This window comes from Octopus sinensis, linkage group LG9 (assembly GCF_006345805.1).
Source record: "Octopus sinensis linkage group LG9, ASM634580v1, whole genome shotgun sequence".
Taxonomy (NCBI): domain Eukaryota; kingdom Metazoa; phylum Mollusca; class Cephalopoda; order Octopoda; family Octopodidae; genus Octopus; species Octopus sinensis.
The window spans coordinates 37,364,739-37,382,038 of NC_043005.1; the positions used below are offsets into that span (position 1 = coordinate 37,364,739).

Consider the following 17,300-nt stretch of genomic DNA (forward strand, 5'->3'; position numbering starts at 1 on the left):
GTATATGAATGCTGGCAGCAATTCTGACAGAATTCTATTCTGATATTAGTAGTCTCAGTATAGGATCTGCGTATTCAATGTCAAAAAATAACTTTATTAGACTTAATGAAGGAAAATTCTTAACAACTAGAAAATTATGACTGATGCGATAAATGAAATGACTCATTTATTCTCTTTTTTTTAATTTTCTCTCAAGGTTCTTGTTTAGCTTTCATCCTGGGAGATTTATATTGTAAAATTTGGTAGATAATTGAAGAATAGAAATGAGAAAAGAAACACACTTTTGACCTGTAAAAACTCTGTCAGTTGTATTTCTTTTTCTTTCATTTCTTTTTACATTATCTTGCAAGAAAGTATATGAAGAAAATCAGCAAAACCATATAAAGAGAATGAAAGAAAGAAATATATTTTCAATGTGTATGTGTGTATATATGTATGTGAATGCATGTGATATATGTGTATACAATCATACATACATACATACATATAGATATGCACACACACATACACATATTTGTGTGTGTGCGTATACATATATATATATGTGTGTGTGTGTATGCATATGCATATATATGTGTGTGTGTATACATATATAAATATATATACACACACACACACATGCATATACCTATACACACATGTATATACACACACACATGAATGGGGAGAGTGAGAAAATAAATCTATAAATCTAAATATACAAAACAACAATTCATTTTGATGAAATTATTTATTTATTTATTTCAATTCATCTGACTTTCAAAAGAAATAGAAGATTGAACTGGTTAACCTTATATTATATTGTACATCACACACATAATAAACATATGCACATATATAAACACATAGGCATGTATAAACATATGAAAATATATAAACATATGCATTTATATATAAAGATATGACACATTTTAAATATAAGCATACAAAAAGATGCAAATGTATAACATTACTGCCAGTGTGTGTGCTAAATCTGTCTCAAGGCTAATAATCAGATACTTATATTCAACTTACTGAGGAGTGCTCATAACATGCATACCGTCACACCAATGTGTGTTGTCTCTGAAGTTTATTAACCCCCTGAAACACACTACCATTGTTTCAATTAATTTTGAAAATTAACAAAAAAATTAAATAATTTTGTTATTTTTAAGAAGGGATTTGGAATATAACGTGATTGATGGAAGGTTTTGATTTTGACCATTCTAAAATAGAGCATTTGGCATCATAGGACCAGAGACAGTCTCAGGTGGGTTGATATCAAAAGGATTAATTTACTTTCAAACAGGAAGTTTGTATCAAGGCCACTGTTAAAAGGGTTGGTCTTTCCTGTTTACGTAACAAGTTATTTTCTGAAGGAAATTTATCTGCGCAGTTTTAGTCTGGTTGTTTACATAAAACAGTTGAGATATTATTCGAATAAATCTGGCACTGTAAACTGATTGATGGATTTGGTGGTATGGTGGACAGACTTGGTCTGCTTAGGGTGCAATAGAGGTATTAAACTGGGTTAATATGTTCTGATTTCATTGGGAAGGTGGTCAGGGACTGTAAGGCATCAAGCAGAGTAGTTTTGAAATTATTCATAAGAGGGTAGGATGAGATTTTTATCATATTTTCTTCCATAATGTAGATCATAAAGATTTCTCACCTCCCTTGAAAACTGTACAATGTAATATATTTCTGTATTTTCAGCAGTTAAATGCACTTATGCATTTTCAGCAGCACAAATCAATCTTTCCATTGAATTTTTGCAGTGACTGACCTCTGAAGAATTTTAAATATTTCTTTTTGTTTCATATGTGGTGTTCATAAAACAGACATTCACACACAGGAATGCATACACACAAACACACTGACATGCATACATGTGCACATGCACACACACACACACACACACACACACACACACAATATTTATGAAGCCTTCCTTCTGATAGGTGAAATTTTTAAACATATTTTCATAACTTAGAAGTATGACAGTGTCATGAATAAAAGATAGTTAATGTTCCCATAACACCTTACTGGTGATCAGATTGAGAATCTCCAAGGCTTCCACTCCAAAGCAAAACACACACACACATGCACACTTCTGTTACTTAAGAAGCATTTTCTGAGACAGGTGATGTTTCTAAGCAGGTTTCTTTAACTTGAAGTATGACAGCAACATACATTAGAAATATTTAATTTCGCCATATGATATAACAAAAACATTCAACTGATGATTAGATAAAAACTCTGAAAAAACGTTCACCCCTAGCACACACACATACACACAAATTCAAAAACATACTAGCCCACACTCTCAAATAAACAAACACAAACACACACACGTTATATAATACCAAATTTTTCTGTTTCTGTCTACCATTTGCACTCACAAAGAACTGATCAGCCCAAGGTTAGAACAGAAAGACAATGTGTCATACAGTGGGACTGAACCCAGAAACATGTAACTCCAAGCAAACTTTACAACCACATAATTCTGCTTGCACACACATACAGACATACACACATATATATATATACATATATATATATAATATATATATATATATATATATATATATATTATATATATATACATATATATATATATATATATATAATATATATATATATATATATATATATATATATAAGTAGTTGAATGAATTATCCTAGTATGGATAATTCCATTAACCGATACCCGGGTAGCAAATTCACGTCAGAAAAACACGGTTGAAGCCACATGCCAAGGGCAGAGATCACGTGCTTTTGTGTGGAAATTTGTGTTTTTTTTAATACAAATAAATGAAAGAATGGAGTTGAACGACGATTTAACAAAATTCCTTTATTCTCGACATATGTTTCGAAGACTGCATATTCCTAATTTCGAAGGAATAAGGGGTGCATTATGCCGCCTTCTCATCAGGAAAGACAAGGAACTTATGTCAGCATCATGATGAACAAAACTTTTAGATGACTGCCCACACGGAGTCCATAGAGATTATCACTATGGACTCCGTGTGGGCAGTCATCTAAAAGTTTTTGTTCATCATGATGCTGACATAAGTTCCTTGTCTTTCCTGATGAGAAGGCGGCATAATGCACCCCTTATTCCTTCGAAATTAGGAATATGCAGTCTTCGAAACATATGTCGAGAATAAGGAATTTTGTTAAATCGTCGTTCAACTCCATTCTTTCATTTATTTGTACATATATATATATATATATTATATATATATATATACATATATATATATATATATATATATATATATAAGTAGTTGAATGAATTATCCTAGTATGGATAATTCCATTAACCGATACCCGGGTAGCAAATTCACGTCAGAAAAACACGGTTGAAGCCACATGCCAAGGGCAGAGATCACGTGCTTTTGTGTGGAAATTTGTGTTTTTTTTAATACAAATAAATGAAAGAATGGAGTTGAACGACGATTTAACAAAATTCCTTATTCTCGACATATGTTTCGAAGACTGCATATTCCTAATTTCGAAGGAATAAGGGGTGCATTATGCCGCCTTCTCATCAGGAAAGACAAGGAACTTATGTCAGCATCATGATGAACAAAACTTTTAGATGACTGCCCACACGGAGTCCATAGAGATTATCACTATGGACTCCGTGTGGGCAGTCATCTAAAAGTTTTTGTTCATCATGATGCTGACATAAGTTCCTTGTCTTTCCTGATGAGAAGGCGGCATAATGCACCCCTTATTCCTTCGAAATTAGGAATATGCAGTCTTCGAAACATATGTCGAGAATAAAGGAATTTTGTTAAATCGTCGTTCAACTCCATTCTTTCATTTATTTGTACATATATATATATATATATATATATATATATACATCATTTAATACACATAGGGTTTAACTTTGAGCTACTATTAGTTTCATGCCTCTTTTAGTCTGAATTATCACTTGAAAATATGCAGTATGCTGTACAAGCTTGCCTAACCATTGTATTCAGATACATGAAACTAGTAGTAGCTTCAATTTAAACCCTGTGAGCATTAAATGACATTTATTTCTCACTAGATGGAATACTTTTTTTTGTTAATCCCTCCAATAATGGAACAATGACTGCAACACCAATGTCTGTCTTGATATTGATTTTTTTATATATCGCTGGCAGGCAAATGAGTCACTATTATATCTAGCGGTTGAGCATCCATCATTTTGATAAGATCAAGGATGTTCAAAATCATGCGATCTGATGGTCTCAGCGCCGGAGATTCTGGGTATTTGTCTCCATGCTAATGATATAAGCTTTGGAAAAATAACAGTTAAAATCATTCTACACTCTTCAAAACTAGCACTAAGAATAAGTACAAGTTAAAATTACTTCCTGCTTTTGTGGCAAGTTGATGCAGATAGTTCATCCTGCCCCTCCGACTTTTAGTTCTTGCAAGTGAAAAATCAACATTATTTATGGGATGACCCAATATATATATATATATATGTATGTATATACATCATTTAATACACATATTTTCTCTCCTTTTTTTTTCTGTGTCCCTTTCTGTAGAAGAGTGTAAGCTCAAAACGTAAAAGCCTTTTTCTATTCCTGAGCGTTATACTAATACATCTGTTTGTTTTGTACACCACCTGTCTTCGTCTTTTGTTTTTTTTTCGTAAACTCTCCCTATATAAATATATACACACTTAAATTTCTCCTTGCATTCTAATTTCATATAAAGCTACTGCTACTGGACTACAGCCACCTGGCACATGTAAGCAAGCATGGCTTAATAATGTACCATATTTTTGCTAATTGTTTTAAATACTTATGTCATGGTGAGCCAATATAAACATCCTTTTGGACACTATATTCTTGACCCAGCTGAATATTGAGAATATTGAGAATATGATGAGTGAATAGGGAGAGAGAGAAAGCCTGAGAGATGCACCAGCATTTTGCTGGAATTCATTTACTGGTTAGATGACTGAAGTAACATGGAAGATATCTTTGCTTAAGGATACAATGCACCACCTAATCAATCTATTGAACTCACAGCCTTATGACTGAATACACTAAATCCTATACTAAGGACCATCACTTATTGTTGCCAAATGTAAATTTATGGACTGAGATAGAAAATTCTTTATGATGTACAAGCACAAACAAACAATATACATAGAGAATAAAAGATACATCTTTTATCTTTTACTTGTTTCAGTCATCAGACTGTGGCCATGCTGGGGCATTGCCTTGAAGAACTTTAGTTGAAAAAATTGCCCTTGGCCCATATTTCTATTTTAAGCCTGGTACTTAGTCTGTCAGAATTTTTTTTTCCAAACTTCTATGTACAGAGACGAAAACATACCAACACTATCTGTCAAGTGGTGGTGGTGGTGGTGGTGAACAAACACAGATACACCCCACCACACAAACATATATGACAGGCATCTTTCAATTTCCATTCACGAGTCTTTCATCACCTCAAGGCTTATAGTAGGAGATACTTGCCCAAAGTACCATGCAATGGGACTAAACCCAGAACCATGTGGTTGAGAAGCAAACAGCTTACCACACAGCCACACGTGTACCTATATGAATACAGTGTATTTGATTTATGCTGCATTTGAACTCAGAACCATGATAGTAGAAGAATTAATTCTCTGCACTTAGTCCACCATCTTATTTTAATAAAAACAAACACAGTATATAATTCTCACTAGCAATTTGGTTACTATATAGGTATGTATACACACACACGCACACACTCATTGAAGTTCACAAAACAGGACACATAAAAACTCTCATCTAAGTTCTTTGAATAGTTTAATAGTTTGTTATAATTTTATTATATGTGAACATGGAAAAATTAAAGAATCACACATGTACATGCATATATACCTGACTATCTACCTATCTGACTGCCTACATATCTACCTTTCTGTCTGTCTGTTTATCTATCTGTATACCTATCAATGCATACACGCACACACACACACACATGACACAGTATGCATTTATTTGCTGCAAGAGATGCTTAAAGGCAATAAAAAGCCATAGACAAATACATTTCATTAAAATAACTCTTCCCTATCACTTAGTCAAGCAAAGATAGTTGTATTAATAATCACTAACACCTTCATAGAAGTGGCCACGCATGTGTATAGCTTATATAGAAGTACATCATATATATATGTATATATATAATATATATAATATATGCATATATATATATATTTGTATATATATATATATATATATATATATAATATATATATATATATAATATATATATATGTACATATATATATATGTATATATATATATATATGTATATATGTACATATATGTATGTATATATAGATATATAGTGTGTATATATATATATATATATATGGATCAATAGAAACATATCATTGGACAGTATGTGTATTTCTGTGTGATTCAACAAACACATACACACAATTTTATATACAGACATGCATACTTGTATGGGTGTATGTATATATGTATGTATAAATATATATATATATGTTTGTATGTGTGTGTATATATACATGCATATATATATATATATATATATATATATATATCTTCAGCTTGTTTTTGTTTGCATAGCAGCTTCTTTATATGTATGTTTTATACAAATGGCTGCATTTTCTAATTCATTTTCTAAAAATTCTGTTGACATAGAACCGATGGGAAGAAAGTAAGCAAGAATAGAATATTTTTACACATTCACTGACATAAGCGCATACATACATGCATATGCACGCACGCGCACACGCTTGTATGTAAACAAAATAACCATACCACACAGAAGTACTCTTGTGTAAACATTATAAACATCTAGAAGAAACAAGCAAATTCACAAATGCAGTCATGTGGAACCAATTCATATATGCATGCACATACATATACATTGATATATATGTGTGTGTATATCAGTTTGTGTGTGTATGTATATACATATATATATATATATATATATTTATATACACACACAAATCTCTCTCTCTCTCTCTTTCTCTCTCTCTAATATATATATATATATATATATATATATATGCATGCATGAAATCAAACTGATATAAGAACATTTAGCTATTTAGAAATTTTTTCTCAAGTGTTTGGAAAATTTATCCTCAGATCAAATTGCTTTCTCTGAATCTTTTCTTTTTTCTTTTTGTGTGTGTAAGTATATGTGCATACATTTGTGCATGTGTGCATGTACTCATAGATTCATTGATATATACCTACCTACATACTTACCTACCTGCCTATATTCACATTTACATTCTTAACCATGACCTTATTCACATACATACATATCCTTATACAAAAGCATACACCAAATTATATGCACCTCATATTCTTATTTACATTTATAACTGTGTATTAAGCTTAGAGTATAGCTCTATGATTAAGATGTCCACTATGCAGGCACATGTTTTCAAGTTCAATCCCAAAGTACAGAACCTTGGGCAAACATCTACTCTAGCCTTAATCTTACCTATATCTTGTGAGTGAATTTGGTGGTTGAATACTGCGTGGAAGCCTGTTATGTATCAATTGTGTACCTTTGGTGTCTTTCTTACTGTTTCAATGTTCATTTGGTTGTGTCTCTGTAATTTTGCAGTTCAGCAAAATGATATCGATGGAATAAGAGCCAAACATAAAATAAATATTAGAGTCAATTTGAACAACTAAACCACTTCGAGGTAGTTCCCCAGCACAGTCTTGGTCCCATAAATACCAGTATTACATTGTGGCAAAGAAAGAACAGACTTTCCACAAAAGATTTTGCATGCATGCCTCATCTTTGCATTGCATGAAAGTTGTAAAAACATGTCACTGTCATACAAGAGGAGTTGTTCACTTGCAGTATTCCATGGGAAACATGTGGTCAGGAAAGGAGTGAGGATTGGTGATAGGAAGAGCATTGGTGATAGGCAGAGCATTCAGCTGCCAAAATCTGCCTCAACATATTTTGTCTGCCCCATACAAACAAGAGAATGTGGATGTTAAAAACTACGATGCTGGTGATGCATACACACACACACACACACATACACACACACACACAACACACACACACACAGAGGTTAGTTAAAATATGTTTGCCACATATTTCAACTTCTAAAGGCAAATTTACTGTAGTTATCATGGAGAAAAAATTCTCTCTTATGATAAAAGGTGCTAAAATCACCATATCTGCCTAGTGTTGCCCCTTCCTTACTGGATTCCCAGATACAGCATTTCTAGCTTTTTAACTGTTATCAATGGGAAATACTGAAGAGAAGTAACTCTGGGCAGATTTAAAGCTGTGGCTTTAACAAAAACACAGCCAACAACATTGATTGAGTTGTGCAATTAGAGTGCCAAGTCACAGGAAATTACAGCAGTATCAACACTGAGCAGTGTTTAGGCATAAATGAACTTTAGGTTAGTTGAAATACGTTTGTGACATGTTTCAACTTATATATATACATACATATATATATATATATATATATTATATATATATATATTTACATGTATTATATATAGTAATGTTTTATAGATGGATTTTTGTGTTACTTCAGAATAGTTTACATATAGCATTGAGTACTTATTCATCTAAATTTATGCCACTGATCCATTGAGGTTATTTACGTTAGCTCATTAAAATTTTTTTTATTAAACAATCATTATAATTAGCATAAAATTTTCTCTGCATCAACAAAACTCCAGTTGGCCATCACAAGTTTGTCATTTTGAAATCCAGCTTTGGTTTCCGTATTTATCTTAGAATTTTGAGTAAAATAATGTAAAATACAGTGTAGATAAATCAACACATTTGAAATTATTTCCAATGTCTGATGTGACATAAATAAATAATTGATAAGCTATGTAAAACAACATGGCTTAACTTTACAGATGAATAAAATATATAGACATTTCTATATTTCATGATGGTGGAGTAGTTGATATTTCGCATGTTTACAAAGATTTATGCTTAACAGATACATATATATTGTATCATCATCATCATCATCATCATTTAGAGTCTGTTTTCTATACTAGCTTGGATTAGACAGTTTGAGTGGAACTAAAGAAGACTCCGCCGGTTACAACGACGAGGGTCCCAGCTGATACGATCAACGGAACAGCTTGCTCGTGAAATTAACGTGCAAATGGCTGAGCATTCCACAGACACGTGTACCCTTAACGTAGTTCTCGGGGATAATCAGCGTGACACAGAGAGTGACAAGGCTGACCCTTTGAAATACAAGTACAACTCATTTTTGCCAGCTGAGTGGACTGGAGCAATGTGAAATAAAGTGTCTTGCTCAAGGACACAACGCGTCGCCGGGAATCGAACTCACAACCTTACGATCATGAGCCGAATGCCCTAACCACTAAGCCACGTGCCCTCACTTGAGTGGAACTAGTAAGCTGGAGAGTTGCATCAAGCTCCAGTCTGTTTTGCCTTGGTTTCTATGGTTTGTTACCCTTCCTAATGCCAACCACTCCACAGAATGTACTAAGTGCCTTTTACGTGTCACTGGCACCAGTAACTTCTACATGCCACCAGCACTGGCCATGACTACAATTTCATTTAGCTTGATGTATCTTTGCAAGTACAGCAAATTGCCAAAAGCCTCAGTCACATGTTATTGCCTCTGTGAGACTCAGTATCAAAAGATTATATTTCACTACCTTGTCCTGTGTCTTCCTGGGTCTACCTCTTCCATAGGTTCCATCCATAGTTAGAGATCAGTACTTTTTTATGCAGCTGTCCTCATCCACATATATTTATATATATATATATATTATGAGTGTGTATGTGTATAATATGTGTATCCATTGATGGTTTATGTCTCCTTGTGTTGGCATTGTATGATAGTTATAAACTAGTATCACTATCATAAAAGGGGTGTGGTTTATTTTCAGTCTTTCATGAAAACATGTCTGGTCATGAAAAGGCATTACTTTGCTGAGATTGAAATGAGTGTTGGCCACAGAACAGGCTTCCTGCTGTAGAAAATATGTTTTAACAAATTCCATCCATCTAACCTAAACTTGTATGGAAAAGTGAATGTTAAAATGATGTTGATACTGATGATGATATATATATATATATATATATATATAAATCTATGTAGAAGGATTTAAAATATATAACATTTAAGTTTTATGTGTGGTTGATAAAATTAATGTGTATAGTTGTGTAAGGAAAATAAACTGTACACCTGAAAAATAATGTCAGTTTAACGATACATGGCAACAACTTGTTTAATGAAATCTCTTCTGTATCTATATGTTATAGCTTTTAAAATAAATGTTATCTCTTGGTTGTTTTATTGATGATTAAAACACTGACTGAAACTACTACAATTAAAACACATAAACTCTCAGATAAACATTTAAAGTTGAAATACTATCTCCAGGATTAATTTTGCTTCAATCTTATGTTTAATTGACATAGAGTGCATGAACACATTTTAAAACTGTCGTGCTGCTTTTCATTTCAGTAAAATTATGTATAAATTTATCCACACCAGTGTGAGCTCAAATTGTCTTTTCATTTAAGCAATCAACTCTATAGTGAATCATCTTTTCTTTCAATATATTCCATTTGATGCGCCAATCATTTTTATATGTATATAACTAATGCCTGATTGTAATGTTACTTCTGATACTAGGTACTCTGAGTTCCAATCTTATTGAGTTTATCTTTGCCATTCATCTCTTTGTGCTTGATAAAGCAAGTATCACTCTAAGTGGCATTAGGAAGGGTATCAAACCATAGAAATGTAAGAATGTAACAAAGTCTTGTGAAATTTGTTCCAGCTCAAATCTTTCTACAGCATGTATGTTGGTAAACTTAATCGAACCCTTGTTTTAACAACACCATCTGGCACCTTTTGTGCCTTAAGCAGAATCTATTTCATTACATCATCCAGGTTAAGTTTTCAGTTTAAGGATACCTTCTTTCCCCTTGGCTTCCCACAAGTTTCAGAGGCCCTATGAAGGGTCAAGTGTGTTGCCATTTTTAATGACTAAAAAGATATAAGAAAGCATAGAATAGGATAGGTGAAGGAGGCATAGGGTTCTGAAGTTCTATAATTCAACTTCTCCATTATTGGTGCCATGGAAAAAGTATCCAGTACACTTTATAGATTGGCTAATGGTAGGAAGGGTATCTAACCATAGAAACCAAACCAAAAGACAGGTGTGAGCACCAGTCTGTAGAAGCACCAGCACCTAATAATAAATAGTTTGGACCAGGGTGATCAATCCAGCCCGTACCAGTTTGGAAAGTGAACATAAAAATGATGGTGATGAAAATGACAATAATGATAAAGACAGTGATAATAGTGATGAGGAGGAGGAGGGGAATGATGACGATGATGATGACAATGATGATGACAATGACTGCTTTAGTAGTGACACACATGACCAATGTAGCACAGTAGTGCTTCAGTTATTCTTATGCCCTGCAACTATTTTGAAAAAAATTTGTAATTTTGTTTCCAAATTCTGCCATGAAATTTTGTGTAGTTTCAGTTTTCTTCTTCTAAAGAGATGACATCAATTCATTAAAATTCTTGATTTTATTTGAGTTTATTTTATAATGCTAACATTCATCATTGTTATCCTCCTCATCATCATTTAACATCACTTTTCCATACTTGCAAGGGTTGGACAGAGTTTATTCGAGGCAGATTTTCTACAGTTGGATACCTTTTCTGTTGCCAACACTCTCCTGCTTCCAAGCAAGGTAATATATATCCCCATGGCCAGACAATGCTCTTACAGGATATTTGGATTGAATGACACTGCTTTTATGACAGTGGCAAACATATATAGTGATCACGTTATGTCAAAACAAGGACACACACTTGGTGGGCCTCTTACACTTCTCACCTACTAAATCCTCTTCCAAGGCTTTGTGAGTAGAAGTCACTTGCCCAAGGTGCCATACAATGGGGCTGAACCTGAAACCATGTGGTTGGGAATCAAACTTCATACCACATAGCCACATCAGTTTAAATATTTTTTTATAATGCAAACTTACCAGCTTAAATAATAGTTCTTATGGACACTTAGATTCATTATCATACAATTTTTCATTCAAGCCTACCATAAATGCTAGTTACTTCATTATAAACTTCTTAGAGAGAAATTCTTCATTGATACTTCAGTTTCCTTTTAGTTTGAAGTTAGTATGTTAGTTTATTGTCTTTGCCTCAGGTTCCATGAGATATGATAAGTTTAACTAATTTGAAAATCTTGCAATTGCTATAAAATACTAATTGGATAAAACAAAAACACTCAAGTTGAGTTCTGCCTACAGTGATATTGAGTTGGTTTGTGGTTAATCTGTCAATATTTGTGGGAGAATAAACATATGCTGTGGGGAAGGCTGGGTGTAGTAAATTGTGTTGGTGGCAATCTCTCCAGTGAGTTCATCGAGTATTATGGTTGTATTTATACACACAGACAAGCACACCCACATGTACACACACATGCACACATACACATACATGTGCACACACAAACATACATACACACACAAGATATACACAAATGTTAAATTAAGTTGATTATTTTCAAGAATAACAACAGAATATTTACTGAGTAGACAACACAATAATAAAAACAGAGTTCTAGTCAGCTTGATATATATATATATTATATATATATATATATATATATATATATATACACAGATAGATAGATAGAGAGAGAGGGAGAGAGAGAGAGAGCTCTATCAACATGGCTGTGTGGTTAATAAATTTGTCTTGAAACTACATGGTTTCCAGTGATATTATAGAGAGAGAGGCAACTATAGAAGCATAAAATTGATGGACTAGGTTATGAAAGTTACCGAATGAGTTACGAGTACAGTACAGATTATTAAATGGTGATTTATCCAAGACCAGAAAAAGCTCTACAAATATTCCAGGATGATGTACTATCAACATCCTCTTCTTAGTACAAAAACTACAGAAGTACTTAGCTTGGAGAAAGCTACTCTACCTAACTCTTGTTCACTTTGACTAGGTCTCTTACTTTGTAGTCTGCTGGTCACTAAGTAATTGGAATACAAGAACGGCTTTTGCCAGCCATGTATGCCATGCTAAGGAGTGCCATCACCAAGATAAGAGTTAAGAGAAAAATTTAGTGTACTGATTGGTGTACATCATGGTTCAGTTCTCAGCTTCCTTCTGTTCATTGTTGTTCTCCAGATTATAAGCGAAGAGTTTCAGACTTTTAGTCAGTGGGATCTCCTGTATGCTGGTGACCTAGAGAATTGGTTGAAGATTTAAAGAAGTAATTCCAAACTTGGAAATGAAACCTTGAATCAAGAGACCTAAATATAACAAAGACCAAAGTTTTAGTTATTTAACAGAAAAAGAGACATGACCATGGTCCCATGGGGGAAATTGGTCTTGTTCAATATACAGAGAAAGTTTAGGTAGTATTTTTATATAGTGTATGCTTGTTAAACTATGGATGCATGAGAGGTGTAGTGATATCAGAGTCAGGCTTACAAAGAAGGTAAGTGTCATATATAGGATATGTTTAAGGAGTGGAGTTAGCAGTTAGAGGACACATGTCAGATAAATTTGTTTTAATGCTCTGAAGGTTTCCCACAAGTAACTTATAAAGACCTAATTTACTGTGAAGGTGGATGTTCTGAAAGTACTGACACTCGAGTAAGAATAGAGCATTTATGTTGGCAACAAAAGGTTTCTCAGAGTGAAGGATATGTTGTAGAATAACTTTATACAAAGTATGATGTAACACCATAGGAATACGTGAATGCTTTTGACAGATGATTTGTGAAGTTTAGAAAGAAACGAAGAAGGCACGCTCCACTGGATGTATAATGGAAGTGTGTATGACTAACAAAGCACAAATGAGAGAAAAAAAAAATTGGATGTAAGAGTAATTGGATTTATTGTACCAAAGTGATTATAAAGAGGAACTGAGCACCATTAACAGATGGAATCTCTGGAAGAGAGAGATCAAGGAAAACAGGGAGCAAAATGGTAAAGACTGATCTCAAGCCACTGAACATCATAAAGGAGATGAATAGAATCACATTGCATGTGGTAACACACAGTGTTGGAGAGAACCTACCCAAACCAAACAAGCATAGATAAATGGATGTAACAATTTTGATGTGTGAGCTAATGGAGATTGGGAAGTATAATATCTACATTTGGATCTCATATACCACTGTCTTTACTCTCTTAATTATTCTCTCTCCCATAAATATGCCTCTCTGTATGGTTCACTACTCTGTATGGTTTTACTAAAAACAGGTATAGCATCATACTGGACCAGTCCCATATCATCAAATCCTCTTCATTGCTTCCCCTTATTCTCTCTTACTACCCTCCTTTTACTCCCTCCCCATCACTCATTAATAACAAGTCACTCCCACTTTCTTACCCTTACCTATCTTCTTTGCTCACCATCATCCACTCTCTCACATCACACCCTCCTCTATAACTCATTGTTCACCTCCATTTCTCTCTCTCTCTCATTACATTCTCATTCCAACATTCTTACTTTCAACCTTTCCTGTTTCACTCTTTTTATACTCTTCTCATCCTGTTTATCTTTAATCTTTTTACTAACAATCATAATATAGCTCTCTCACCAACTATCTCTCTCTGTCTCTCTCTGTCTCTCATACTCTTCTGTATCACTCTTTCTTTCCTGTCACTCTATTCCATTAATCATTCTTCTGTTTACCTCTCACTCTAGTCTTCTTTCATCATTCTCTCTTCCATCAGCTGGGAATAATACACTCTGTTGTGTAGGGGGATAAATGGAGACAATGTAAAGAGGTTTCTTTTCCTTTGCCAAGGAAAAGGCAACCTATCTAATGCTGGTGCCATAATAAAATATACCCAGCAGTACACTCTGTAAAGTGGTTGATGATAGGAATAACCTTTAGCTGTAACAGAAACTGAAATGCTGTGCCAAAAATGAAACATACATGTAAGACATGGTTCTTGAAATATTGAGGAGGACAAAAATTCCATTTGTGAACTTGGACTACAATGATACATTCAACCCATGCCATTATAGAAAAGTGAAACTAACATTAATTCTGATGTTTCTGATGATGATCGTGGTGAGGAGGAAGATGATGATGATAACACCACTAATGATTATGATGTTGATGGCATTGATGCTGACACTGGTATCAGTGACACTGTTGCTGATGTCATCACTGCTGCCTCTGTCACTGTTGCTGCTAATACTGTTGTGGTTGCTAACAACAACAATAATAGTGATATTCTTATGGCAAGAAAAAAATTTGGTAGTTTTTGCATTTTTACAGTAAATACAAAAATCATTTATTATTTATTACTATTATTTTATGTGGATCACTATCCTTTCTAAAAGTAGAATAAATGCTTTTCTAAATCAAGAAACCAAGATCTGGGTATTTGAAGTGTGCAGATTCAGCTATATAGATTTTTGCCAATTTGTAAATTATAAATCTTCTAAAAAAAAAAAAAAAAAATTTCCAGTAAGTCAAAAGAAAAAAATAAATGGATAAAAAAGAATAAATATTGTACTTTCTTGTGAATCTACTATCATATTCATATAACTAGACATAATCTAGCATATCTGGTTAAAATTTAATCTTTCCTTGTGTAGAAATAGGACCAAAACATAAACATATATGACTTCTCTTTCTTTCTCTATATCTCTCTCTGTCTCTTTCTTTCTTTCTTTCTCCCTCCTTGTTTTTCCTCTCTCAGTGGAGCTTAGGCTGCTGAATTGAATAAATGGCAATGCGCACTATGAGTAGCATATGACATATCTAAATATAAACACACACAGATATATATTGCATCATGAATAACATGTGACATGTGTATGTATGTATATGTGTGTGTACATGTGTGTGTATATGTGTGTGTGTGTATATATTATATACCTGTAATATATGTATATAAATATAAATATATATTTATGCAGTTACACACATACAAACATCAATGCTTACAATGTAAAAAAACCATTGACATACTGTTGATGAAACATAAAGGTATATCTTGTCTTTAATGTGAAACCAGTGAATTAAATAGCTCCTAAATGGCACTAACTGTCTCAGTTCTTTTCTTTTTATTTCTTACTTTTTAAGCTTTTTTTTAAATCTTAGTATATCATTTAAATTTATAGTTTGTAAATGTTTTCATAAATCTATAAATTCTGACAATTCCTTTTTCTTTCTGTTTGTCTGTCTCCCCACCTCCCCTCTCTCTCTCTCTCACTCTCTACATGTACCCAGACATAAATTTCATGTATGTGTATAAATTTTAAGAGATTTTCAAAAGTATAAAAAATACAAACATCCATCTATTTTGTACCTCTGAGAATGCACAATACATAAAGTACATAGATCTGTTATCTGTATGTATAAACTCACATTTACACACACACACTTTGTGTGTATTTAATTATATATTTACTTGTTTATCTTTCTTTATTCTTAATCACAATTTTTTTAAATATTTTTTTTTCAATCTTTTTCTTAAACAGCCAATGATAAACAATGTCCTCGAAAGGAAAATGTCCTCAGCCGAGATTGCCTTAAAAGATGTTCAACAGACGATGATTGTGTGAGCAAAAAGAAAAAATGTCTATGCGACGGTGTCTGTGGAATGAGTTGCATTAACAAAAGTAAGCATTTCTTTTCTATTTTCCACAAGAAATAATTATTTGCTAATTGTCTGTTATATATTTTTCCTTTAGCCAATTATCAGAGTGCAAAACAATCGTTGTTAACCCATTAATGAAGGAACTTCACCTTTCTAAACACCTCCGAACTCATTAAACCCATTTCCTCTTAATCTTTCCTCAATTTCTTTCACCTAATCTTTTCTAAAAAAAGTTCAGATAACTTAATTTAAATTGAGCCAATGGTATTACTCAGCTTGTCAGAAGTATTAGTTGCATCTCTTTTAAATCATATGAAAATATCTTTTAGAGGAAAAAATGTACTCCTACAAAAATGTGGTTCTAGACACACTATGTTTGCAATGAGAGACAAAATGGTCATTATTAGAAAATTTATGACTATTGGCTATTTGATCTGTATATGGTTTGTAAGGCAGTATTTTTATCTTCTTGAAGCAGTCACAACCAAAATATGTTTCTCAATACTGCACCAGGAATCTTTGTTCCTCATTTGTTTTCGTAATTCTTCAGTTTCATGTGTGCTTTTACCAGTAGTATCAATGTAGCTGAATGGTCTTCACCCTCTGCTACGAAAGAAAGGTCTCCAAAATATATCATCTGATATAGTCTGTTGTT

General features: G+C 33.2%; 1 protein-coding gene across 8 annotated transcripts in view; it reads left to right on the forward strand.

Moving 5' to 3' along the window:
- Positions 1 to 17,300, forward strand: part of LOC115215824 (protein lev-9-like) — a 1,149,105-nt gene that overhangs the window by 234,765 nt on the left and 897,040 nt on the right. For all 8 annotated transcript variants that reach the window (XM_036505906.1, XM_036505907.1, XM_036505908.1 and 5 more), the window contains exon 2: positions 16,527 to 16,667. In XM_036505906.1, the coding sequence (XP_036361799.1) occupies positions 16,649 to 16,667 (19 nt within the window). In that variant the 5' untranslated portion in view covers positions 16,527 to 16,648. The remainder of the gene's footprint in view (positions 1 to 16,526; positions 16,668 to 17,300) is intronic.